The 26,964-nt window shown below is 38.0% G+C and overlaps 1 protein-coding gene across 2 annotated transcripts in view; it reads right to left on the bottom strand.

Annotated features, from left to right (window-relative positions):
* The window catches only part of LOC145681423 (uncharacterized), a 70,701-nt gene extending 44,132 nt beyond the window's left edge, over positions 1-26,569 (bottom strand). For both annotated transcript variants that reach the window (XM_081753069.1, XM_081753068.1), the window contains exons 1-3: positions 26,422-26,569; positions 19,319-19,486; positions 2,114-2,404 (exon numbers count right to left, since the gene is read on the bottom strand). In XM_081753069.1, coding sequence (XP_081609195.1) covers positions 2,114-2,404; positions 19,319-19,486; positions 26,422-26,463 — 501 coding nt within the window. In that variant the 5' untranslated portion in view covers positions 26,464-26,569. The remainder of the gene's footprint in view (positions 1-2,113; positions 2,405-19,318; positions 19,487-26,421) is intronic.
* Positions 26,570-26,964: the final 395 nt, after the last annotated feature.

Here is a 26,964-nt window from a genome sequence, read left to right as displayed (position 1 = left end):
TTATGAAACAACACCCGAAACAGGCGAGAAGGGATTGTCCTCTTCCACGAAGAACATGGCACTAACACAGTAAGTCAGACTCTACAATGATCATAGAGGATTGTTCCCTACACTCAAGTTACCACAGACGATGAGGACTGAAGTAAGACGACCCCTCATGATATCAATCTGAAACCGTAACCTTGGAAATGACAATCTTACAGCACTCGTTGAACTTCGTGACTGAAACACCTGGCACCACTCTCTGTTACGTTGATTGTCTGACGTTAACCACATATACCACTCGAAATGAATATAACCATACACCATTGGTCAAGATTATATTCAATAAATAAAAATCTAACTAAATCACAAATAAATTGTACACAATTAATTTAATCTTGTAGCATTGAAATAAACGAGAAGCACCAAATGGCACACACAAAGCTAATGGCAAACTGATATTTGCCAAGAGTAACTGAGGCAATGGTAGCAAAGCTTGCACCATCCGATTCAGTCGACATCGTGCTCGTCAGCCTATCTATCCCTCGGTCTGCTACACGATAACTCTCATGTAAATTATCCGTATTTGGTATCCTTTACCTTGCAGAAATAACCCTCTTGTTTTCGGATGTAGTCTATCAAGAATAACGGGATAAAATTCACTTCATGTTATAAGTTTGATCATACGATAAATGAATGAAACGAAATAAAATTTTCTTATGAATGAAATACAATTTTCTACGGTATTATAATTACAATAAAACTTACATCCGGTTTTAATTATATTTAGTATATATATCTTTCTTCCACTTCCAAAAATAACCTATTGTTTCGGGTTGCAATCCATCTGGTGTTGTAATTGGTCATGGATAAGCAAGTTATGGGGATAAGGTTCTTCAAACTTTGAAGTTTAGATATTTAAATAATATGAAAGACAGTTTGTCAAAAGTGAGGAAGTAAATATTTCGTCCATATATTAAAAAAGAAATCTTGCTCTGATTCTTTGTTATTTTTTGGTGGTGTCCTAGAACTAGTATTATCAGATGAGCCTGCCACGTCTGTCTCGCGAACAGGATGCTGGATATCACTGAAACAAGATGGCAGCACTCTCTCAGGTTTACACCAACGTGGAGCAGCGAAGTGTCATTAGATGCCTGTTAGCTGAAGGGTGAAAGCCAATCGAAATTCACCGTCGGATGGCAGCACAATATGGTGAAAGTTGTTTGAGTCGAATACAGTGAAGATATGCTTTCGTTTCAGCCTCGTACTGTCGCCAAGGCCTCTTTTACCTCATCAACTAATCTACTCTTGCAATGGTGTTCTTTGTGATTGCACAGATAAAGTATCCTTGGCCGTAGCGAATCTTTAACATATTTCCTTTCAAACTTACCCGTTGCCCGTTATATGGACTGAAATTCACTGAAGAGTAAAAGAATGAATTATCTTTTCCCTCTCTTCAAATTATATAGACAATTTCCATTACAATTTTCGTAAATAATATATATACTGTATGTGTGTGTTTTTCTTTCTTTTCGAATATGGCATATATTTGTCCGAGGTATCCCAACATTCTCACTGCTTGAGTTCAAAATTAGTTGAGAACGTGAGTGCGAAATTAACTCTTCTGTAAAAATTTTCGAAACTCCTTTCTCCAAATTTTTCGTTAAAAAATGTTCGTTTTACATGAATTATGGTAGCAACCAAGGGCGCCCATGTTGTGGTTTCCAAGGGGGGGCAAGAAAAAGCGGTATTTCAAATATAGTTTCAAATTTTGTTGTAACTATTCTCAAATATATCTGTAATTTTTTCGATATTCTAGAATACAATTTCCTCTAGGGGGCGAGTGCCCCACCTTGCCCTCCCTGATGGGCGCCCTTGGTAGGAACGCTTTCCATGAATTTGTGTTGCTTCGGGTTGAAATTACTCAATAATGAAGGATATGGGTTGCCCCTTCTTTCTACTCAAAAACAAAAATTTTGCTGAAATTTCATAAAAGTTCTTCGATTTTTATATTAAACAGTGAATTTCGTAAAAGATAACGCCATGGAAAAAAAAAATAAAATTAAAAAAAGTCCTTTCCATAATACACAGGAACACTATTTAAATCAAATGCACTTACGACTCTACTTACACCTTTGAATAAGACATTGCGACGACCTCCGAGTTGGGTGGCACCTCCACCATATCCGCCGCCATTATTAACTTGTTGTATTTGGCCATTGCCTTGTTGGTTAGCGACTTGGTTGTTTCCTCCACCCACTCCTCCAGGGTACCCCCATACATTTCCACCGTTTCCACTATTTGATTGCTGTATTTGACCGTTACCAACCTGAGACGCAACCTGGTTATTAGACCAATATCTGGCACCTTTGGGAATTACAACGGTTTCAGTCAAAATAGGCTGCACAGGAGTAGGTCTTACCTGAAAGAAATGCATGAAAAAGAAAAAAAAATTACAAACAGTTGAAAACATCAGTATAGTTCGAGAAATGCACAGTCCTTTCAGTATCTTGTAAAACATTTCAAAATTGCTTTAATGATTTCCAAAGCAAAGTCCACGCATACATAGGAATTCGTATTTCATTATTGTATAAATCTTATTTCATGAGAATATATCACTACAATTGAACATACAACTACTGCATACTTCGAATTCTTCTATACCTTTATTCATAATCCGTACCAGGTCGGTAGCCAGCCCAAAAATTTAGGGGGGCCGGCAGAAGTTAGGGGGGGGCCGATCCAACAATATTATAGTTCATCACCATATTATAGTTCATTTGCAAGCCTATCGTGAAAATTTTAGAGGACAGCAAAATTTTAGGGGGGCACGGCCCCCCTGGATACGGGCCTGATCCGTACAAACAGAACTCATTTATTTATATCAATAATATTCCACAATTATACTAACATGGCTAGGCGAATGTAGCCCGGTGCCGGAAACGTTCAATCGTGAAGGAGTTCAATTTAGATTTTTCCATTTCTCGTAGTTGTTCTCCATCCAGTCATAGTTATTGTGCAGAAAACCATCTTTCTCCCCACCATTATCATCCAAATGGTCCAATACTCTGTTTGCTGACACCTAATGTGCTCTCTAAACATTTTTTTGAAATTACATGTACAAAACTATTTATTCAAAAATATTATTTTCGTACTTACGTAAAATAGTTTATAACACATTACCACCTTTGTTACAGGAACACGTATTTTTAAAACTATTCAATTGAAAATGTTGACACTTCAAATAGATAGAAGCCTTGGCTGACCAGAGAAGATTCATACTCATACTCATACTTTTCTTGACGGTTTTTCTTTGTTGCTTTAAGTACCGGACCGGAGCCCTTGCCTTACATTTGTTTTGTTGATTGTCGTGTGGTTTTGTGTGCGTATTTGTTGTGAGAGAGGACGCAACTGTCGCGCTCCTCTTTTGCTGTTCCTACGTCATGTTATTTGTTGTGCGCTTTAGGGGTGCGGCATCTTGTAGATTTGTCTTCTTAGATTTGCCGTTCCTATGGTGGCTATGTGTTGTTGTGGCGAGGCTCTGATTGTCCTCCAGAAGTTGGCTGTTCGGTGGATTCGGTAGTCATGTAGAAATGGGGGTTCCAAATCTTCATGTAATTGTTCGAGGCGAGTGTCTCTCGAGTGTCCTGTGATGTCCCTGGCTACTCTGTTCTGGATGACTTGTAATTGTCTGAGGTGCGTGTTTGCTGCGTGCTGCCATGCAGGGTGGGCATACATCATGACGGGACGAATGCTCATCTGATAGATGGGGCGTTTGGTTTTCAGGGTGAGGGAGGGGTAGAGGAGTAGCGGTAGCAAGGCTTGATGGCGTTGGCTGGCTTTCTTGGCGATTTTTTTTTTAATGCTAGCTTGATGGCTAGCTCCCCCAAAGGATTATGCCCTTTATATGGGAAGAGAAGGAAGAGGATTGTGGGTAGAAGGTATATAGTGCTGGTCTATGAGTGCATTCTTTATTATTTAGCTTTAATAACAAACAAAACAAACAAAAAAAATAATAATATACAACAGGTATATTATGAAGATAAATAGAAGTGAATGTATGATACAACTGCAGACATTATAGCATTATGCTATAATCATAAGGATGGGGAGTAGGTACTAGTTCTAGCGATGGCATTGCCTTTATTTGGTTATGAGATCATATGAAGGACATTATAGCTTTAATGCTATAATCATAAATGAGGGGAATATATGAGATGGAAATGAAGTGCATCGGACATCACAACACGTGGGATATGTTAGTGGACGAATGAGCTTATCTTCCGGTCCTGGGGTGGCTCAGGACCATGATGGAGACAGTGGGAACCCTGTTAGAACAAAAGGACTACTGTGCAACATAGGATGGAAAGATGAGAGGTGAAGAATAGTCGGTTTTATAAGCAGCAACGGCATGAAGATCGGGATGATCAGGGGGTAAAGTGTAATGATATAATGAAAATAGAAGGGAAAGTGAAGTATGATGAAGGGGATGTGAAGGGGTATAAGCTATATCAAATTTCATAGTATCTAAGAGAAGGGCATGTCGTTCCTCGAACCGTTTAGTAATATACTTCAGTCGGAGGGTTTCGAGGTGGTATAATATATGGGGGAAAGTTAGGCGCTCATAAAGTTCATGTGTAGGGCTGGGTAATTTAATGCGGAATGCAATGCGTAAGGCATGGCGTTCAAGAATTTTTAGTTTCTCGTAATAAAAGGGAGAGGCGTTAATCCAAGCCACGAACCCATACGTTAGTATTGGCCGGAGAAAAACCTTGTATGTGTTTAGGACGACAGATGATTTGAGGCCCCAAGTCGTTCCAGTTAAGCGTCGTAATAGATTCAATCTATTATAAGCTTTAGCGACAACCGTCGTTAAATGAGGACGCCAGGTAAGGTGTTTGTCGATGGTGAGACCAAGATATTTAACGTAATTAGCGGGTTTCAGGCGAGTGTCGTCAACGGTTAAATTGAGATAAGATGGATTTTTCTGAATTTTACTACGTTTTCCGGGAGGAAGAAGAAATAATGTTTGTGTTTTATCTGGATTTATCTTGAGCCTCCACTGGTTGCACCAGCTGACGAAGGAGTTGATAGCAGACTGCATAGCGGTATTAATTTGCTGTACTGTGTTCCCTAAGGCTAGGAAGGCTGTATCGTCAGCGTATTGAAAAAGTTGGATGTTGTCTGGAAGTGGCGGTAAGTCTGCAACATATAGAAGATATAATAAAGGAGAAAGTGCTGAACCCTGAGGCACGCCGGAATGTAGAAAGATGGGATGTGAAAGAGCACTGTTGATTGAGATATAGGCCAATCTGCAAGAGAGAAAATTGTAAATAAAACGGACGTAGGCGAGAGGAAGTTTGAAATTCAACAATTTAGCAATGAGACCTTGGTGCCAAACTTTATCAAATGCTTTCTCAAGATCAAATAATACTAAGCAGGATGGTTTGTTGGTATTGTAATGATCAGTTATGATAGTGAGCATTCGTAAAAGTTGGTCGTTGATACAGTAATTTGGACGAAAGCCTGCTTGATGATTCGGGAGAAGGTTTTTAACAGAGAGGTGTTGGTGGAGCCTGTAAACGAGAATACGTTCAAGAATTTTGCTGTAGATGGATGTTAATTGAATTGGTCTGTAAGAAGCAACGCTATTGGCAGGTTTGTCCGGCTTTTGAAACATTAAAACTTTCGAGGTTTTCCAGTGAGACGGTATGTAACCAGTTCTGAGTATAAATGTAAAAATGAGAGCTAAGAGGTGTAGGAGAATATACGGTCCTTCTTTGATATGGCGATATGTAATCTCATCTAGTCCAGGGGCAGTATTGCGTTTGCGTGCTATGGTGTCTTGAATTTCGACTGTGGTGATAGGAGCTGTAAGCGGATGGTTAGCGGGAAGAGAGTGGGATGGATTTGGTTGAAGGTGAGGGGACTGAAAATTAACTTTTTCGACTGGATGAGTTTTTGACTGATTAGCAGGTGGTAGAGGAGTGAAAATGGTTTGTAGGTAATCGGCAAAAGCGTCCGCTTTATCTTTATCGGTATGAAGAGCTTTGTCATGGTGAATTAATGGATATGGCGTATGTGTCTTTTTACCTGTTAGGATGTTGAATCTTTTCCAAAATTTCGTGGGGTGAGCAGTATCTGAAAGTTTATTGCAAGTGTCTATCCAACGCCGTTGTTTATATGCCCGTATGTAATTTCGGACTGTCCGTTGAAATTGTCTATGAAGCCGTAAGGATTCGACATTGCCGGTGCGTTGATAATCTCTATAGAGTTCTCTAGAACGACGAATAAGTGGAAGGTAATGGGGTGGGAGTTGAGGATGATGAGGAGAAATAGTTGACTTGGGAATATGGGAGTTTGCGGATGCCTGAATAGATGATGTGATAACGTCAAGCGCATGATATAAACCTTCTTCTGTAGTAGGGGCTTCTAAGTGTTCAAGACTGCGTGCAAGAGAAATGCGGTATGCTTCCCAGTCTGCTTTATCAAAACGTGGGACTTCACGTGATGGAATAGAATTGGATAGGTTGGAGACTCGGCGTGTGATAGAAAGTTTAATGGGAAGGTGATCACTGCCCATCGGATCGAGTACGTGCACAGTGCATCGGTCTATGAGATTATGCGAAACTATGACTACATCTGGTGTAGTGTTGGAAACATGTCGAGTTGGTTTGGGTAGTTGCAGAATAGTGCCGGTAGTGTGAGTGGTGATGAAATCCTTGAAGTGGCGTTTCTGACGATCGGTACGGCTGTGAAAATTGATGTCAGCCACGATTACAAACATTCTGAAGTTATTGGAAATATATTGAAAAAACCCATAAGGAAGCTCATGACCAGGGCGAATGTAGATTGTGGCAATGATTACATAAAGGTTTGAAAAATAGAGCGTAACAACCAAGTTTTCAGACAGATTTTGTATTGGAGGATGAAAGATGCGATATGGTAAGCTTCGAGGGAAACCAATAGCTACCCCACCATTTGCTCTGCGGGCTGGTATGGTGTTGTCGTGGCGAAGAACATGATAATTTGAAACTTTGCTAGAGCGTGCAGCTGTAAGGTGAGTTTCGTTTAGTAAGAATGCATGAATGGTTTCCTCCAAAAGAAGTTGTTCAAACAAAGTCCTGTGTTCCTGTAAGGAGCTGATATTCAGAAACAATAAACTAATATGAGAGTCCATGTCTGAAAACTCAATGTGTATCAGTTGTAAGGTCAGTGTTGAGAATAGAAGAGTGAAAATATACATTTTGACCAGAGTAAGTAGCTTGGAAGTTAACATTGAGGATTCTTTTGGCTGCCAGTTGAATTTGTTGGAAGACGTGTTGCCGTTGAAAGAGAAGAATATTTTGAAGTGCTGTGGTGAGAAAAGAAAGAAACTGGTTGATTTGAATTGGTTGAAAAACAGAAGTTGGCGTATCCATAGGATTGTCGGTAGGTGCCGTAACCTTTAAGGGCACGACTAGTTCTGGCTTGCTTGGTTCAGGACGGGGCCGTGCCTTGCACCTGTAGCTGAAAGTGGGATGAGCATCTCCACAAGTACTACATGCTGGCGGATTTTGGAGGTTTGGACAGGTTTTCGTGTTATGAAGTTGCGAGCAGTACGCGCATTTCGCAGGATTGCGACATTCCGCTGTGCTATGCGAGTTATAAATTTGACATTTCTCGCAACGCAATGGAAGGGGAGCTGGAGTGTGTGATGGCTCCACTCTGTGGCGTTTTTTATAAATGAAAGCTCCATTGCAAAGTAAATCGTCAATGGTCTCTTGAGAGCTAGTCAAAACGCGGACCATGTAAGTTGCGCCATGTACGCTTTTGATGCGTAAACACTTGAGAATGGAGTGCCCTTCAGCTTTTAGTTCCTCGCTGACTTCATCGTCGCTTATACTTGGTTCGACTCCACGTATGACTACTGATAAAGCAGGTTGTCGGCGTGGAGGAGGTTGCTGTTTTCTATGTTTATCTGTTAGTTTCTGCAGGTTAGCGTTTTTCCCAAAAATTTCAAATGAGTATTTATTTCGAATAGTCGTTGCAAAGTTAGGATCAGGGGATTTAATTATGATCCCGTTGCGAGTTGTAGTGATCTGAGTGACTTGTGCTCGAGTGAAATACTTTGTTAGTTGAAGAAAAATTTGCTTCTCGTTTTGGAACTTCGGATCGTAATTAGTAAGCAGATAAGAATAGAACGTCGGTTTTGAGATATCTTCTAAAGAAGGAAATTGCTGCCTATCGTCTGGAGATGGTACGTCCATCTCGGTAGAGTGAGATTGCACAGGTTGCGAAGAGTGGTGCTTTTTTGGCGGTGGCGATTTTTGCTGACTGCGAGTGGTTCGCACTGGGGCTGGGGATCGCGACCGAGATCGGACACCTGCCCGCGAACCCTTGCTGTTTTTGCGTTTATCAGTCTTGCTGATGGCACCAGTTGAAACAGAAGGTGAGGGTGTTGTTTGTCCGGTGTCGATATCCATGGTCGTCTAAGTCGATGTGATGAATCAACAAAGTACGTATCTCAGATGAAGGTAGCCTGAATGAGAAAAATGAAATGATGCAATAGCCAAAAATAGCTGGCCTCTCTCGGGTGAAACCCTCTATCTCGCCGCACCACTACGCCCGTAGCAATGATTGCCTGGTTGCGTCCACAACTCAGGATCGATCAAAGCCTAGACTCGATACCTAGGTACCTCGGCCGGAGAGTTGAGAGCCAAGTGGAAGTATGCTCTCTTGGCGATCCATTTGTTTGCTCAAGCTTAAAATATTTCATAGAATTTTCCTGCAGATGACATTTCATATGTAGCTATTATCCTAAGAAGCTTTTACACTGTAAGTGTTTTGTAATCACATTGTTCGATAAATTTTATACAATTAAATTTAGTAGGTTAAATATGAACATTTCCATGGTTAGAACGCCAAAATGTCACATATGAGCCAAATAGTACACTAACGTCATCTGTGCGGTAATTCTGTAAAATATTTCAATGGTGTACATCACTGTCCAAGCAGCTATTACTTCATCTGCGTTATCTGTGATAGTTATGAACGACTATGTGAATTTTTATTCAAAGAGAACAGAGCTTCCAGTTTTACGTATTATATGTATTCTCTGTAGGCTAAAGAAGACGTATGGATAATGGAAGTGAGTCATTAAGAAATAATTAGCAGGAAGCAGAATAATTCACAGAAACGATATTTTAACCACACACTCACAAGGTAAATGAATTAGAAATCAACATAACTCTACAGGAGCGGGGGAAGTATTAGGATGGGCCGAAAAAAACTTTTTTTTTTTTAAATTTTTTTAAGTCGCTATAGCGCGGAAAAGTTGCCTTTGGTACTGAAGAGAAAAATTAAGAAAAAAATTGAAATCTGTTAACATCTTCCGTTCGCGCATCGCAGTTAAAGTTTACCAAAAATGACGAAAATATTGTGATGTTTAATTTCTTTTGTCTTATAAATAAAAAAATATTTAATCGATTCCGTTATTTATTTTCGTTAATATAAATTGTAGTAAAGTATAACAATAGTTACAATGTGTTGTTTTGTTTTATGTTTTCCAATTGCACAACTTAACTGAAAAATTGTTACAAAAAATGACTTTTTCATACTTTATGTCTGGGGTAATTTTGCACATATGAGTTAAATGATTGGATTAAAAAACAAGCAGATTGACAGGGAAATATTTCACCGCAGTCCGACAATTTACTGGATTTAATCCCACTTCCTCTCCCCTTCTGCAAGATAGCTTGACTGAGAGTGTTCGAGCATTGTTGCTGAATGCTGAACGTTGCAAGTTTGAACACGCATTCCGTGTCCGTCACGTCCTCGTCATTTCTTCACTTAGTGATTAAGTGTGGCGTTGTGCAGAAGTCCTCTTCAGTGTTAGCTGTGTTATTACATTTGTATTAGTTGTTCTTTATAATCTTGAATTATAGTCCTTAGTATTTTTGTTGCATTCCGTGCGGTGATCTTTCGTAGCCGTACAATGGCAGTTTCGAAGATGTACCAAAACTTTGAGTGTCCACCTTTTGGTAATTCCAGAGATTTGCCACTAACTAAACCGCCTACATATGAAGATGTACTTCGGTGTTGTTTTTACGAAAGACTACAATTGTACTCACAAACAAACAATGCAAAAGTGAACTTTTCAAACTTTGCTGGGATAGTAGAAAGAAGAAAAAAAATATGATAGAGCGTCCATTCCTACCGTTACTGAGTACAGAATTGTGCAGCTTGTTGTTGCGTATCATGACAGTTACTATAAACTGAGAAAGTCGTACGGTCGTGATTTAAACAAGCCAACATTTGCAAAAAAGATTGCAGACTTCAAGGAAATATTATTGTCGTTATTTGATGTGGCAGCATGCAATTGTCCTATCATTTTGAACTGTATGTGTGATAAGACAGAAGGTTTGTGTGAATGTTTAATTTCTATCAAGTGCAAGTGTGAAAAGTCTAAGAAGATACCTGCCCTTGAGTTACGATTAATCTATTTTCAAAGAAAGTGTGGTTTGGGCAAAATTGGATCAATAGATCTTTAAGAAACGAAAAGGCTAACTTCAAGACTGAGAAGAAGGAACTACAAACATAAACGTGTGTTTAATGATATGCCTTCGAGTTCATCAACCATTTTTGAAAACGACCCTACAGATTGTTTCAGTTCAAGACTTCAACAAGACGGTCCGGGCTCTTCCGAGTTCTGTGAAAGTGAAAATAATGAGTTCGTCCCAGATATCGCCACCAAAACTCCGTCAGAATGGCAAATGAGAATAAAACTGAATACAACGGCACTAAATAGTGATAGGTTTGGTGTATCTGACCGTGCTACTGCTGCAATTGCTTCCAGCGTTCTACAAGATATTGGAATGGTGACAGACACGGACTATTCTCACGTGGTCGATAAAAATAAAATACAGAGAGAGAAAAGTCATATTAGGAGATCTTTGCAGTGTAAACCTGATACTTTGCTTCGTGGTCTATACTTTGATGGGTTCAAAGATGATACCTTGGTAGTTGAAGAACGTGATTCTAAGTTATTTCGTAGACTTCAAAAAGAGGAGCACTACACTATCATTCAAGAACCTGGGTCGGCATATATTGGCCACGTTTCTCCATCATTGGGATCTTCTACTGATATCGCTTCCAGCATAATTTCCTACTTGACTGAAGTTGACATTTCTTTGGACGAATTAGATGTTGGCTGTGATGGTACTGTTACCAATACAGGATGGATTAATGGTGTAATTCGGCAAATTGAACTTCATATTGGTAAACCGTTGCAATGAACTGTATGTCTTCTCCACTTATTTCAACACGTTGATGGGGAAACAACAGTTCCTAAAACCTTTAGTAGGCCGATCGGTCAACTGCTTAATGGCTGTGAAAGATTACCTGTAGTTGAATTTGAAAGAGTTGACTGCATAATCCCTGAAGTAGACCGTCAAATTTTCAGCAAAGACCAGCAGCACCTTTTGGATATTTCAAGATCAGTAAATGCAGGGGAATGTCCAAAAGACTTAGCCTATCGAAACCCTGGCCCTATGTCGCACTCAAGATGCCTGTCGCACTCAAGAGTACTGAAAATCCCTCAGAAGGTCTTAAAGAGTTGGTACTTTTTATATTGCATTCGTACATGCCTTTGTGGTTTAAAATTAAAACAAGCCATTCTTTTTCAGATGGTTCGAAACATCTTTTTGAAGCAATTGCTACAACAAGATACCTCCTTGAAACTCTTCGGCAAGTGGTGGAGCCTATTATTGAGAGAAACGCATTTTTTGCCCATCCAGAAAACTTGCTCTTGGCTATGATAACGGACGAAAGGAAATATATTAGAGAACTTGCTTAGACTAATAATAAAGGCAAGACAGGCAAAAACTAAAGGAAAGACAATCAGGAACTTCATACCACCCAAACTCAATTTTGGTGCTAAAGATTATACTGAAATGATTGACTGGTCGACCTGCAAAGAATCTTCTCCTCCATTGTTGTGTCGAGTCAATGATGATGAAATCAGACTCCTTATACATAGTGGCATGGTACCCGATTGGGAAGTTGTAAGAGGATTCCCTTGCCACAAACAAGCTGTCGAGAGACATGTAAAACTGGTAACAGGAGCAGCTGACAAAGTATGTGGTCCTCAGTCAAGAGATGGATATATCAGGGCAACTCTGCAATCCAGAGCTATTATGCCACACTTCAGCCAAAAATCTGCTTTCAAAGTGAATCCGCATTGCTAAAACAAGTGAAAAAATCCACAAAAATCAAGAATTAACTAAAAATATGTAAAACACACCTGCATTGGATGGTTTGTTGGGAAGGGTGTGGGTGGAACTCGAACTGCAGCCACCTCCTCGTGGTGAGTTTTGGGTCATTCCTGTTTAGGAATGGGCGAAGAGCTGAAGATGAAATTATTTAAATTTTAAGTACAATTTGAAAAAATAAAAAAAGTTGCATGAACGGTTTTACAATGTTCATTTTGCTTTTTAAACCAATCATTTAACTGAAGTAATGAAAACTATGTTATACAAATGAAAAATGTTATGTTTTTGAAAATAATTTTCAGTTATGTTGTAAATTAAAAAAATACAATAACTATATTTTACAGTTTAATACAATTTATATTACAGAAAATAAATCATGGAATCGATTAACTATTATTTATTTATAAGACAAAAGGAATTAAAAATCACAAGATGTTCGTCATTATTGGTAAACTTTAACTGCGATGCGGGAACGGAAGATGTTAACCGATTTCAATTTTTTTCTTAATTTTTCTAATCAGTACCAAAGGCAACTTTTCCGCGCTATAGCGACTTTAAAAAAAAAAATTCGGCTCACCCTTGGAAGTATGTTTAAATTACTCTGTTTTTTACATAAAATTCTATTGCTGTTAGGATGTCAGCGACTCAAATACGCCGGTTGTCGCCCGGGGCAAGATCTCTTAGCGCTCCCTTGATCAACCAAACCCAAAGGCTTGCCCAAATATTTGCTCAATTTTGCACCCTTCCAATCTGGCACCCAGGGCACAAGTTAAGTTTGCCCCTCCCCTAGTTACGTCACTGTAGAATATACAATATAACATGACTTGAAGGATGTCCTGGGAAATTTCCATTTCCATTCATTAGCGCTCGAGTCATTTTTAGTGGTTTATATTATACTAGAGTTACCACTCGTCCTCATTTTATATGGATAATTTCTATTTCAGAGAAAATGTCTCAAGTCTTGACATAACACTGTTCACACTTTAAAATGTCGTAACTTTCATTTTGTTAATGAAAATGGTTATTATTATTATCAATTAGCTTCCAATATATTATATAATGACTTCAAAGTTAGACGAAACCTCACAATAGCAGGAAGCAGGTAGGCACGTGCGTAACACACACACCTACACATAGAGTATATACTCTTCAAATTGGTCACTTTTTGTTATACATTATGGCGGTCTATATATATGATAAGAAGTCTATATGAGTTAAATTAACGATTTTCTTTTAACAATTAGATGAATATGATTCAGTCTTCACAAGAAGACTTACATTACATTACTCCCCCTAGTACATCTCTCATCTCTTCATGCCTGATTAGCGGAATAAGGTATCCGTACATTTTACTTGGGAAATTTGACCATCCTAGATTGTACAGAACATTGGATGATTGCCTCTACATTTACTGCGATTCACGTGTAACCTTTTTTTTTTAAAAAAAAAGAACTACTTAAATATTATTATCTATTTGAACTACTTACTTTAGAACAATGTAAAAACTTGTTGATTTACTGAGACTTAAAACTTTACATTACACATTACGCACTGTACGGTTAAGATGATATAGTACGTTTCTTAAGTATAACTACGATTGTGGTTTAACAATAATGGCTTAAAAATGCATTAGCCAATGATTCCTTGTAAACCTATCAAGAACAACTTATAGTGTGGACCTAGTCTTACCTATATGATCCATCTAAAACACCAATGAATACAGAAAACCTAAACTCAGAACTGAAATCTTTAATTAAAGATACTTACAATAATCTTAATGGGATTGGCGCGTAAGCCTACAAAGGGACGACCTCTGACCTGAGTGGCACCTCCATATCCTCCATTAACTTGTTGTAGTTGTCCATTGCCTTCTTGGGTGGCGACTTGGTTATTATACCCATACCTTTTACCGTATGGAATTATTTCAATGGAATTATTTTGGCTTTCTACGCTTCCATTTGAAACACATCCTTTCATACAATCTACCTTTCGTTGTACTTGCAAGCGATACTTTAGACACTTCATAGCGACCTTCATAGCATCACTAGCCTTTCGTTGGCTATCCACTTGATATAACTTGTAAGACACTTGCGTCAAGCTTGAATAGCACACTGAATGCAAGGTTGCCCCTATGTAACTTCTTTACTGGAATCCAACTTGCGGCATGCTCGCACGTTTTCCAATCAAGCTGGATGCAGGCTTGGCCGAGTTGCAACTCAAGTTTACAGCAAGCAGTTTGCAAACTGTCTTTGCTACTAGGGTAATATTCCACAATTATACTAACATGGCTATACATCTGAATCTTACTCTAATCACCAAACCATGTTATAACTTCATCATAGTCTTTTCTGATCAATCTATCTCCAATCAGTATCTCGTTACTTAATATCTTCAAAATCTTCTTACTAATCATATCTTCACAAATCAATCAATATCTATTACCAATAGTGATTTTAATAATTCCATAATCATCTAGATTCTATTCAATACCGGTACATCTTAATCTATATCCATTACCTAAACTAACGGTTTACACATTATATCACCTAGAGTACGTTTGTTTTATCTTGGAACGCTTCCCGCCTAAAGGATGGATATGCCTGCAACACGTTTTCGCTACGCCGCAGTTAAGTTGCGAGTTACATTACGCTAGGAGACAGCAAAACGCCACACCACTCACAAGTTATTGTAACACACCCACTGTGACAACTAAGCACTTTATATAGCCGCCAAACAGCAATAGCTCATTTGATGTGCTGGCTGACAACTGACGTCACCTACACGATAATGCCAATAAGACGGCTATTGGATTAAAGCGTTCACGTGAGTGCTAGCAGAAGTACTTTAAAAGACAACAAAGTGCACTGGCGGGAAGCGTGCCAAGATAAAACAAACGTACTCTAGCAACCTACTAATATGGGTATGTGCCATTATTTCAAAACATTACAAGCCCATGGCGTCATTCCATTGCTACCAACATATATATTAGGACCACAGTGGGTCAGTCTTGGAGCGTTCACCTCTAGTGTGTGGGGTACGTGGATGAACTCCAGTTCACACCAAATAAGATTTCTAATTGGATGAGAAGTGTGGGGTTTGAAGGAACTCTCTCGTTTTCTCCCACTTTCTCCATTTCTCCATTTCATTCATTGTCATTAGCACTATTTCCTTATTCTACCCAGCATTACCAGCATAATCGTGGGACGTAAACCTGAAATAATTCAATTTAGATCTTTTCCATTTTTCATGGTTTTTCTCCATCCAGTCATAGTTAGTGTGCAGAAAACCATTGTTCTTTCCACCATTACCGTCCAAATGGCCCAATACTCTGTTTGCTGACACCTAATGTGCTCGTAAAGCATTTTTTGAAATTACATGTACAAAACTATTAGCTCAAAAAATAATTTTATAAAGGTAACCAAGAAAGTTCAGTCGCTTTTTGCGGTGGTATGTTTTCAATTGGCCCTTCGTGAGTTGAATGCGAACGGATATAATGCGAAGGTCAGTTGTTGGTGTGTGTATATCTAACATACTACCTGGTTGTGGCAGTTTAGTTACACCGTAAACTTGCGTAACGATAGAGTGAACATGGGACCTTCACAGATCATTATAAGGGTATATATGTTGTATGAGTTCAAACTGGGATCAAATGCCACTGCAGCGGGGCGGAAGATATGCCAGGCCTTTGGTGAGGGTGTCGTGACTAAACTGACTAAACTACGCGGACAGTGCATCGGTTGTTTAACAAGCTTATGGACGGTGACGGAACACTCGAAAACGCACCACACGCGGAGAAGGGCCAACAAATGTACGAAATGAATCTTCAGGCCGCAATTGAGGCGAACAGTGGACAGATGTTTGAGGGAGTGGGATTACAATTCAATGTAAGGGAAGAAACCATTCGGCATCACCTCCATGAACTTGGGAAGCACTACAAGTTGGGTCGATGAATCCCACATGATTTGACTCCGGGCCAGAAGGCAACACGAGCAGATACCTGTGTTTCTTTGCTGTCTTGTCTGAGGAAGGAGCCACTCTGGACAGGGCTTTGCCATGTGATGAGAAGTGGGTCCTGTACGAAGCTTCACGGCGCCATCATTATTAGTTAGCATCCCATGAACCGATTCTAAAACAGTCGAAACCAGTATTGCACCTAAAGAAACTCCTCCTGTATGTTTGGTGGACTGTTCGCGGCATCGTGCATCGGGAACTGCCAGCAGGTGGTCAGAGCATCAATGCTACTGTGTACGGTTAGCAGTTGAGTCGTGTTCAAGAAAAACTCAAAACGCTGGAACCAGCACATTTGAATCGCAAAGGGGTCCTCCTGTTGAAGGACAACTATTAGTCCCGCGTGGCTAGATGACCCGGGACACCATCCTACGACTTGGATGGGAAACACAATTTCATCCGACATAGTCTCTGGGTATTGTACCGTTCGATTATCACTTGTTCCATTCATTGGACAATCATCTTAGAGGCCTCCAGAGCTCTAGTAGAGGTGCAAAATGCCCACCCACTTCTTCCGCGATGGAATTCATGGCCTTCCAGAACGTTGGAAGAAGGTCGTTGATGCTGATGGGTACTATTTTTGATCTTCCAGATACGACTTAGGTGACATATCGATGTTCGAAGGTGGTGGGTGAAAAAGCGACAGAAGTTTCTTAGTTAATTTCATATTTTCGTACCTATGTAAAATAGTTCATAAGATATAATCACTTATATTTGTTACAGAGACCATATTCTTGGAACTGTTCATCGAACATGTCGATACTTGAAAGACAATCCTTGATTGACCATGAAGATTCCTATTCGATTGGTCAAATTTCAAATGCCGTATGACGACGTTACTTTGCACAATATTTAAGGAATTTTAAAGAAAATCGCATTAACTTACAAACGTAATGATTTAGAACACTGTATTTTAAACATTCATGCAAGCTCATTAGTAAACATTCAATATGATCATAGTTATTGAAATATAAACTTCGGTGCAAAGTAACCCCGTCCACTTGCCTCGGCATATTTCTTCCTCGTTGGCAGCAACACGGTCGTATTACTAGCTGAAAGTCAGATGGTGCGAGGGTGTTTTCTCTCGACGTTTCTCTCATTGTACGCTTGTTTCAATGGAGGCTCAACCAACCACTGTTTCCATGTCAAATTTTGCAAACGACCCCCGTTGGAGATATTCACGGTACGTCCCTGGTGTTGCTACTATTTTTATAGCATTCCACACATACGATTTGGTAGTTCAATAGTTTGTTTGAAGGCTCTATGTGCATTATTAGCTGAGATAAAGACCTGCTACGGGAAGTCTGCAACAACTCCTCTAACGGCTAAATGGGAAAGGATATGCCAAGGTTTGTCCTCTAAACGTTGCATGAGATTTAATGTCCTTTCGAACTATTCCAACAGTTATACCACTTTTTCCATTGCAAATTTTAAAGTTGCCCCCCCCCCCAAATTTTAAAGTTGCCGTTGGAGACATTCACGATATGCCACTGGTGTCGCTACTATTTTCATTGCATTCTACACATACGATTTGGTTATGCAATTTTTTTGAAGGCTCTACATGCAATATTAGCTGCGATATAGGCCTAATAAGTAGCAATAATAAGTAAAGGAGTGATACAAGGATGTAGATTTCACCTCTCCTGTTCAACGTCCACATAGAAGAAGCTATGAAACAATTCTTTATTAGAAACAAGAAAGGCGTAAAAGTAAATGACCAGGTTTTCAACACAATAAGGTTTTCTGATGACATAACATTGATAGCTGAGAACGAAAAGGACTTGCAGGAAACAACTTTCAAACTTGAACGACGAACTGGAAAAAAAACATGCAAAATGAAGATAAGTAAGAAGAAAACCAAAGTGATAAAGTGCATAAGAGCATGACAGGAAGAAGCAAACCTATGGCTAAAGGGAGAGAAAATCAACGACGTTAAGACGGCCCTCTATTTAGGAAGTCTAATATCCTCGGACGGAAGAAGTGAAAAAGACGTTAAGTTCCGGAATAGTGCAGGCTAAACAAGCATTCATTAGGAAAAGAAGACTACTAACATCAAGAAATGTGTCGTTGGACATTTATAAACGATTTATTAAGAGTCTGGTATGGAGCGTTACGCTTCACGAATCAGAGCCGTGGACATTGAGAAAAGCTGAAATATCCAAGCTGGAAGCATTTGAAATGTGGTGTTGGCGCAGAATGCTGTGCATATCATAGACAGAAAGGAAAAAGAATGAAGACGTACTAAAGGAAGCTAATGAAGGACGACAGATTATGAAGATAATAGCAAAAAGAAGAAACAGCATGCTTGGCCATCTTATTCGGTACTCCGATTAGATCACCATGCTGATAGAGGGAAAGCCAGAAGGAAAACCAGAAAGATGCAGACCAAGGATAGAATATCTAGACGCTGTTATGAAGAAGAGTCCTTATCAAAGTATAAAACAGCTCTCCCAAGCGAGAGAAAAAGTTTTAAAATTTCCATGTTATCCACCAACCTATGGTTGAGCCTGTATAATTTAATTTTTTCCGGTTTTCTTTTCTCGATTAGATTAATAAGATTTAGTGTTCGCTAGAAGATCTAATATTACTTTACTCCGCCTGGACTCCTAGTACATTTTGCATCCCACCGTGCCTCATTAGCGGATTAAAGTATCCGTACATTTTGCTTTGGAAAATTGACCATTGAAGATTGTACGGAACATTGGATAATTGCCTCTACATTTACTGCGATTCAACTGTAACTTTTTTTAAAAGAAAAAAAGTGGATTACTTAAGCATAATGTTCTATTTGAACTTCTTATGTTACAATAATGTGAAAACTTGTTGATTTACTGGGAAGTAAAACTTTACTTTATACCTTACGCAGTGTAGGGTTAACATTATGTAGTCTGTTTCGAAAATATAATTACGATTGTGGTTTCACAATAATGGCTTAAAAATACATTTGCCAATAGTTCCTTGTAAATATATCCAGAACACTTACAATGTGGACTTAGTCTAATCTATATCAATAAGCTAAAACATCATTAAATACAGAAAATCTAAACATACCTAAGCCGTTATTTAACGATACTTACAAGTGTAACCCAATTGGCCCGTAAGCCTACATAGGGACGACCTCTGACCTGAGTAGCACCTCCATATCCACCATTAACTTGTTGTATTTGCCCATTTCCTTGTTGGTTAGCAACTTGGTTATTATACCCATACCTTGGACCAACTCTTTGAGGCTGAATTCTTCCTATCTGAAATAAATGAATTTAGAAAATAAATAAATAAATATATATTAACAAATGATCTCTAAAGTGAAAGAGATGTATGCGTCTTTCAGTAACTTTAAAACTACATAAGACGAAGAAATTTCTTTAGACTGGTAAATCTCAAATATTGTCTTTGGGAATTGTGAATGGTAACGAGGAATATCGCAGCACGTACCATATACAGGATCCGTATAAAAAGTAATGAAATAAATGCAGTGTGGCCCAAAAGTAGGTATGCACCAATGCATTGATCAAGTATAACATTCTAGTTTATGGGTTTCTTTGCTTCTGATGTTCCGAGCTTAAGGTATAAGTAAAAAGACCTTAAAAACAAATAATAAAGGAGCTAGATTTATTTGTTGGATAACAATAAGAAATGTTATGAAACACAATGAGCTGATCAATACGAGGCTGTATACGTACTTCTGGGTCACTCTGTATTTTTCTGACGTGACTGTACACCGCAGCACACTCACTCTAGGCGGATTCTATGAACGAAAAAGTAAGCTTTATAATATACATAGAGTTAGTCACGTACAACCTTCCGTGCGTTTCGTACCGTGATTTAAGTTCATCCTTACATCTAGGCTCAGTCGAAGCTTAAAAATGCAATGTTCTTCGAAGAGCGCGACGTTATGTAATTCTGTGTGGGATTTGGTAAGTCAGCTATGATGCAGCAAATGTTCGGGAGTGAAAACTTATCAAAAGCTTCTTCTTTGAGATAGCACAAGTACTTCAGAACTATCGAGAGAATGTGGAAGACGAACCCCACGCAGGACTCCATCCCTGAACCGAGGACAATGTACAATGTGTTGAATTCAGACAAACAGTTATGTGTTCAAATGATATATATAGGCTATATTCCGTGTATATCTGCATATTATTCTTATATCTTCATTATACGCACTATTTATCTTGTTGTGTATCTTAGAAGTTTTCTGTAAGCTATCCGAACATTTCCATGATTATTACTATATCACTTCTTCCTTCATTCAATCTGTTTTGCTTGTAAATAAATTTATATAGTGCTAGAGTCACCTTTTGGTTACTTTTTGCTTTAAAATCCCGAAAACTTTAATTATTATTTCATTCCCTTTGTAAAGCTGCTCATTAAACATGGTCACTAGATCATTTTTGTTTAAAAGGACATACTGTCGGATTCGTGTGTCGCAAATGTGAACATTTTAAAGAAAAAATTCCATTCACCGAAGAAGGTTCACCTTAGTTTATTGTAACTTAATCTGTTTAGACAGATTCACAAATAAAACCAGGTAACCAGATTTTATTGAACAATACTATACATCTGAAATACGAATCTTCCAATTTTTGTTTTACTCCTTCATAACTTTTGAGTTTAATATTTAAATAAAAGAAGTATTTCTTTTATTTTGATTTTAAATATTTTTGTATTGGTTTCGATAGTAAGTGTACAGTTTTAAAGTGCCGCGGTGGCCCAGTAGTGCCCTCTTGGCCAGTAGTGCCCAGTTGTTACCACATGCGCCTTTTAGAGTACGTGGTCTCGGGTTCGATTCCCGGTGGAATAGCCTTTGGAATTTTAACTGTTCTTGATGTTTCTGTGTTCGTGTTCCTATCGTAATAGGTTACTGGAAAACCGAGTAAAAATGAAGAGAAAACCTAGTAATAAGTAGGTAAGGAAGTTAACGAGGCAGGTTCGGTGAATCAGTTAACTTTTTTTTTTTTTTTAAAAAAAAAGTGCTGCAACGTTCAGTTTTGGTGCATGGGGTCCTTGGTTCGATCCCAGCTTGCGCCAAGTTAGCTTTGTGGTGGACAAAAGCAACGGTGGTGCATGAGTTTTCTCGGGGTTCTCCCGTTTCTTCCCACTGTTTTTATTCCACCATTTTCATTCATTTCTCATCATTACCGTCTCCTTTAGCCTAGCCAGCATAACTATAAGGCTTAAAAATTTCATTTTTCTAAAAGTCAAGAACTTACGCTTTTTGGTGTTGTGATGAATATAGCTGTTCTCGATCTAACATCCACGCGTATGGCACGTTGTCCAACATCTCAAGAACTGGTAACATTATTCTCATCATCAGTACCCAGTATGACAAAAATAAATACAAACATTCCTTTCATAATAAATTGGCATGGAAACGGCGAAATGTGATTGGTCGATGCAATGACGTCCAATCAGTTGTCGATTTGATCTCCTTCTGATATGGTCGATTGTTTCAGTCGGCAGGCAGGCTCTGATTGGTAGTTGTTTTTGTCGAGTTCCAATGAGGGAAATCCATGTGGACTAAGTTTCTGTCCAGATTGCTTAGCTATTCAATTTTATACTTGCATTGAAAATACCTATTGTAAAGGATCCGCACAAAAATCCAATAATAATAATAATAAAGGATTCAAACATTAAAATTAGATCTATAATTTGGAAGAAAAACTGACTAATATACAGGGTAGACCAAAAGTATATTGATCAAATACAATATTCTAGCTTATGGGTTTATTTTCCACGGCTGTTCCGGGCTTAAGATATAAGTAAAGAGGCTTTAAGAAGAAATAATAAAGAAACTAAGTCTATCTTATGGATAACAATAAGAAATTATATAACAAGCACTGAGTTGATCAATACTGGGTTGAGTACCTACTTTTGGGCCACCCTGTATATTATATTCCAGAAATATACAATCATATATTTTAATCATAATTTGTTCAACGTAGTGGATGATAGCACTAAACATTATACAAGTTGGAAACATCGTAAACGGAGTGTGAGTGGAGAGGTTGAGAAGGTAAATAGTGAAAAGTAACAACTGAATAGTATACAATTATGATATATATGGGGAAAGTGATATATGCAAATCCGAGTGTTCAACAAATCGTAAAATGCTGCGAAAGAAAATCCAGAAGGGTAATGTAAATAGTGCCGTCAACCACGAACAGTACGCATGTTAAGTGATATTGTATGTTGTGTGTCCATTACGACATTATTAGTGTTGTATTGGAACTATAGAGAGACAGAATGCGAGCTTGACCGTCAAGTGGATACGTAAAACAGTACCAAGTTACGGAAGGAAATTATAAATGTGACAAAAAGAAACGGAATCGGAAAATACCATAACAGAAGGAAAATTGAAGAACCTACACTGAGAAAAAAAGGACTAGGATTCCCGTGTGGATACATCGTATTTACGCGGGTGCGCTCTTTAAGTAATGTAATTTCATGTATAAAAGTACAGCAGGTGGGAACGCCATGCCAAGTCTGGAGTTCATCGTCGAACTAGACTCTCTGTGATTGGATAATTTTATTCACATGATTGATTTCGTGTTAAAAACTATTACTCTCGTAAGGTAGGGAGTCACAGATTTAGAAAGAACCAAGAGGGGACACTAGTAGGAAGGCAGCAACAACATTATATACCTAAATTACCACCGTCGGAATGGGTATGGCGTTAATTCTAGATTTGAAATGGTGGTCTCACAATACAAAATTTTCGCTGGACGGTGGTGTAGATCGTACTACTGATGAAACAACATTACTTAATGTGGTGACGCGCGTAACCTGGTAAAAACAGTATTTACATGCCGACTGGATTATGCATTTTTCTCCGTGTAGGATGACAGGGAAACACAGATGCGGAAAATCGGATTCATATTTCGAATGAGTTTACAGGAAATATACATAATTCTGGAACGAAAAGTCAGCAATAGGAAGTGAATACTACTCAACAGAGAAGCCCAAACGTGCTGCAGATCATATTCCAAGAATTAATCCAATTACGGATGGATGGATGTGATACGCTAGAGAAAATGCAAACTCAGACGAATGAATTGAGTGATGATATGAACAAAATGTGGAGAGATACGATTAACAAACTGGAAGAAACACTTGAGAAAGTAAAGGAGTAAGGAAATGAAAATTATGTAAGGATTGGAAATTGAAATTCAAATGAAAGAATTATAAGATACCAGAATCATACCAACTTAGAAGTAGAAACGCTAAGAAAAGAAAATAATTTTGAGAAGGTGGAAAGAGACGAACCTCAAAAAGAAGATGAAGGACCAAAGAATAGAGATCCAAAATTCGAACCAGGTGATAACAAGAATATAATCTAATTTGTTGAGCGAGATATATTCAAGGAAGTCAGAGGAGAGAAGGTCAGGAGAAGACAATAAAATTGAAGGCAAGACAAAGCTATCTGGAATCAATAAGTTGACACCAGTGAAATTTTAAAGTTTTGAAAGTAATCATCAGATGACACAAGGAATCATGAAATTAAGGCCAAGCGATGTGAAGACTAAGAAAAAGACAATCAGAAATCTAAATAACGTTATTAATAAGCGAATATCCTTTGTCGCAAGAAAAAAATGATGGAAGATACCATTGTGAATCATACCAAGAACTATCATAACTAAATGAAAAGAAAACAAACTAAAGAAAGAAAAAGATCTTGGAAAATATAAAATAAAAGTAAAAGTAAGTTATAAACAGTAGCGTACGCAGGAATTTATTTCGGGGGGGGGTCCAAACTCAATATGAAGTTATTTTATATTAAAATTCCTAAACTTGCCCCTAAAATTAGGCTAAACTTACACAAAAGTCGAAATTTCAGGAAGGAGGTCCGGACCCCCAGGACCCACCCCTTGCGTACGTCCCTGGTTATTAATTCGAGAAATTTCAGGGGAGAGTATGGATTTTTGATATCCATAACAAAAACACAAAGTGATGAGGAACAAAATTTCACAATATGAAGGATGAAGATATTTATGGTAATCAAAGAGGAAATAGACTCAAACCGAATGAATGGTTGTAATGAAAGTATTGCCATCTCAGGATGAAAGTTACCAGTCTTGAAATTCCAAGACATCTCTCAAAAGAAGGTAAACAAGTCTACGAAATATAACATTGTCAAAAAAAAAAAAAACGTGATACTGAAAGAGTACAAGAGGATATCTTGCTAAAATTTAGAGGAGGAAAGACAAACTTAATTATGGACCTCATAAGAAGAGAAAGAAACGTCCTTACTATTACAAAATATCTTAATCATTCATGAGATTTTACTTCAAGAAGAAGATGAAAGTGAACTGCAAAATAAGAAGAAAACGAATATTCCGAGACAAGAGAAGATGCAAGAAATGGACGGCAAAAATCAGGTGAAGGTCAGAAAGATCTATAGATATTCCACATTGACTTAACACCTAGTCGTCATCTGCTCTCTCGCTTAGAACAGCTGAACTCTTATTGGCTCAACGCGTGGGTGTGTCGAAAGGATTAAATTTAGTTCGCGTATTCGCCAGGGATCCTGACATTTTGGCAGCACTATAGTGTCATGCAAAAGAGAACAAAAGATAAATTTTACAGGAATGGAAACAATTCAAAATGAAAGAAAGTCCACAAAGAGAAACGAAAGAGGTTATTGTTGGAAGTTATTGTACTTCCTCATAATCATTTCAGGAATTTGTTGGGTTATGGTTGAAATAAAATTTTATCACAGCTAAAATTTTCTTCACACAGCGGGGAAAATTGTAATTTATAAAAAATGTAACAGATCACCTTCTATTTGGCAGTCTCCGTATTTCTATTTATAAAATTCTATTTTGCCACCAAACTTAAATAATTGATTCGCAAAGGCCATCACAAATATTGTAAAATATATAATTACACACGTTCTACTACAGGAAAGAAAACGAAGTCATGTGATGCGAACTGATGGGTAAATATATAATCTTTAATTTAACTAAAGTGTTCGGTTTAGAAAACAAATAAATGGCCTCACATAGTGTAGTACTTATCGTTCTTGTCTTTGGTTGTCCCGGGTTCCATTCCCGGTGGGGGTACGTTAGAGTATGTATAAAAGATTTTTAAGATCGACCGGTCATCCTGAGTAAGATTTTTCCTGGGTTTTTCTGATTCCTACCAGGCAAATACCGGGAAGATACCGAACATACAGGTCCCACACCGCTTATTTGCTTGGATAGCATGATCGCAAGCAACGTCATCCCTCATACATGACCGGTTAACATGACCATAGATGTCGAAAGCCCAGAATCTAATTCCTAATCCTAATCCCAAAGAAACCAAATAACTGTTAAACAGAGAGAATTAACGAAGAAAGAAAAATACTGTTGAGAGTCATACTGATCCATCTCCATTTCTAAGAAAAAAAGATACATTGTCAATGGATGAAGTAGACTTCAACATACAGGAAATATCTTTGTAACAATAAAGTATCTAGTCTCGGCTCTACAAAGAAGTCACATCGGATTTTTAAAAAAAGAAATATATTCCTAAAAGCTAAGGGTGGAAAAACTTAACTTAATGTACTATGTAAAATACATTAGGTAAATTCTTTTCCCTTAAGAGTCTTCATCCCGGCGAAATTAAAATACTGCTAATTTTACAGTAATTATGTGATATCTTCAAATAGATAAAAGATAATCGAAATGTGGAACAAGAGCGCCCTAGACAATATCATTTTGCGTTAGGTACTGTTACCACAAGTCACCTAGTAGCTTTCCGTTTTCAGCCGTTTAGAAACGCGAAAATAAATGCCGATTTTCAAAGTGGCTCGAAATCGAAAGCAGATAAGTGAGTCGTGATAACGGTTTCTCATGTAAAATAATATTGTCTAGGGCGCTCTTGTTCCACATTTCGATTATCTTTTATCTATTTCAAGATATCACATAATTACTTTAAAATTAGCGGTGTTTTAATTTCGCCGGGATGAAGACTCTTAACTTGTAGCGATTTCTTTTACGGATGTGAAGATCCGTCCTCAAGATCCGTCATGTTCATATTTTTGAGGCAAACGGTCCTGAACATAGCACAGTTCCACAAGTCTTAAATATATCGAAAACATATCAAGATAAACTTATCTGGTTCTCAGTCCTTGCAAATAGTCTTAAATACTTTTGACTATTTTTTCTTACATATGAAAAGTAAAAGAAAGACTTACTTGTAATATTAAAAGTAAAAATAACGTGTTAAGCTGTCCCATGGTTGGTTGTGTTTACTGATCAAAGGATACGACCGAACTGTGATATCTTAATCCAGATTTTTGGAGTTATAAAGATCAGACATTGGCTCACGTCATCTTTCCTCTCAGAATGTTTCTCTTGTTTAATGATCTGTTACTGTTCGCTTAATTTCAAACATTAGAAGCCGTTAATAGCCTAACGATCTTCTATTGTTTACTTACCTTAACATTTGACTGCAAACAATGATTCAGAATTTTGTAATATCTCTTAACAAAGGACGTTCTATCACATCTTCTCTTTCAAATAGTGACCTGATGATTAATTAGTCATTATGTAGTGTTTGTTCTTAAGAAACTTAGAAACTATTAATTTCTAACTGTATATTGTTAAGAAGCTCAGAAGTATCACTCCCAGTACTTACTTATCCGAAACAATTGCCCTATAATTTTTCCCTATATGCATGACAGGCACTTATCACTTCATATTGAATCCGTAATAAATAAAATTTTTAAACTATTGTT

This window comes from Thermobia domestica, chromosome 3, assembly GCF_964235325.1.
Source record: "Thermobia domestica chromosome 3, izTheDome1.hap1.1, whole genome shotgun sequence".
Taxonomy (NCBI): domain Eukaryota; kingdom Metazoa; phylum Arthropoda; class Insecta; order Zygentoma; family Lepismatidae; genus Thermobia; species Thermobia domestica.
This window is presented reverse-complemented; position numbering and strand designations above follow the sequence as displayed.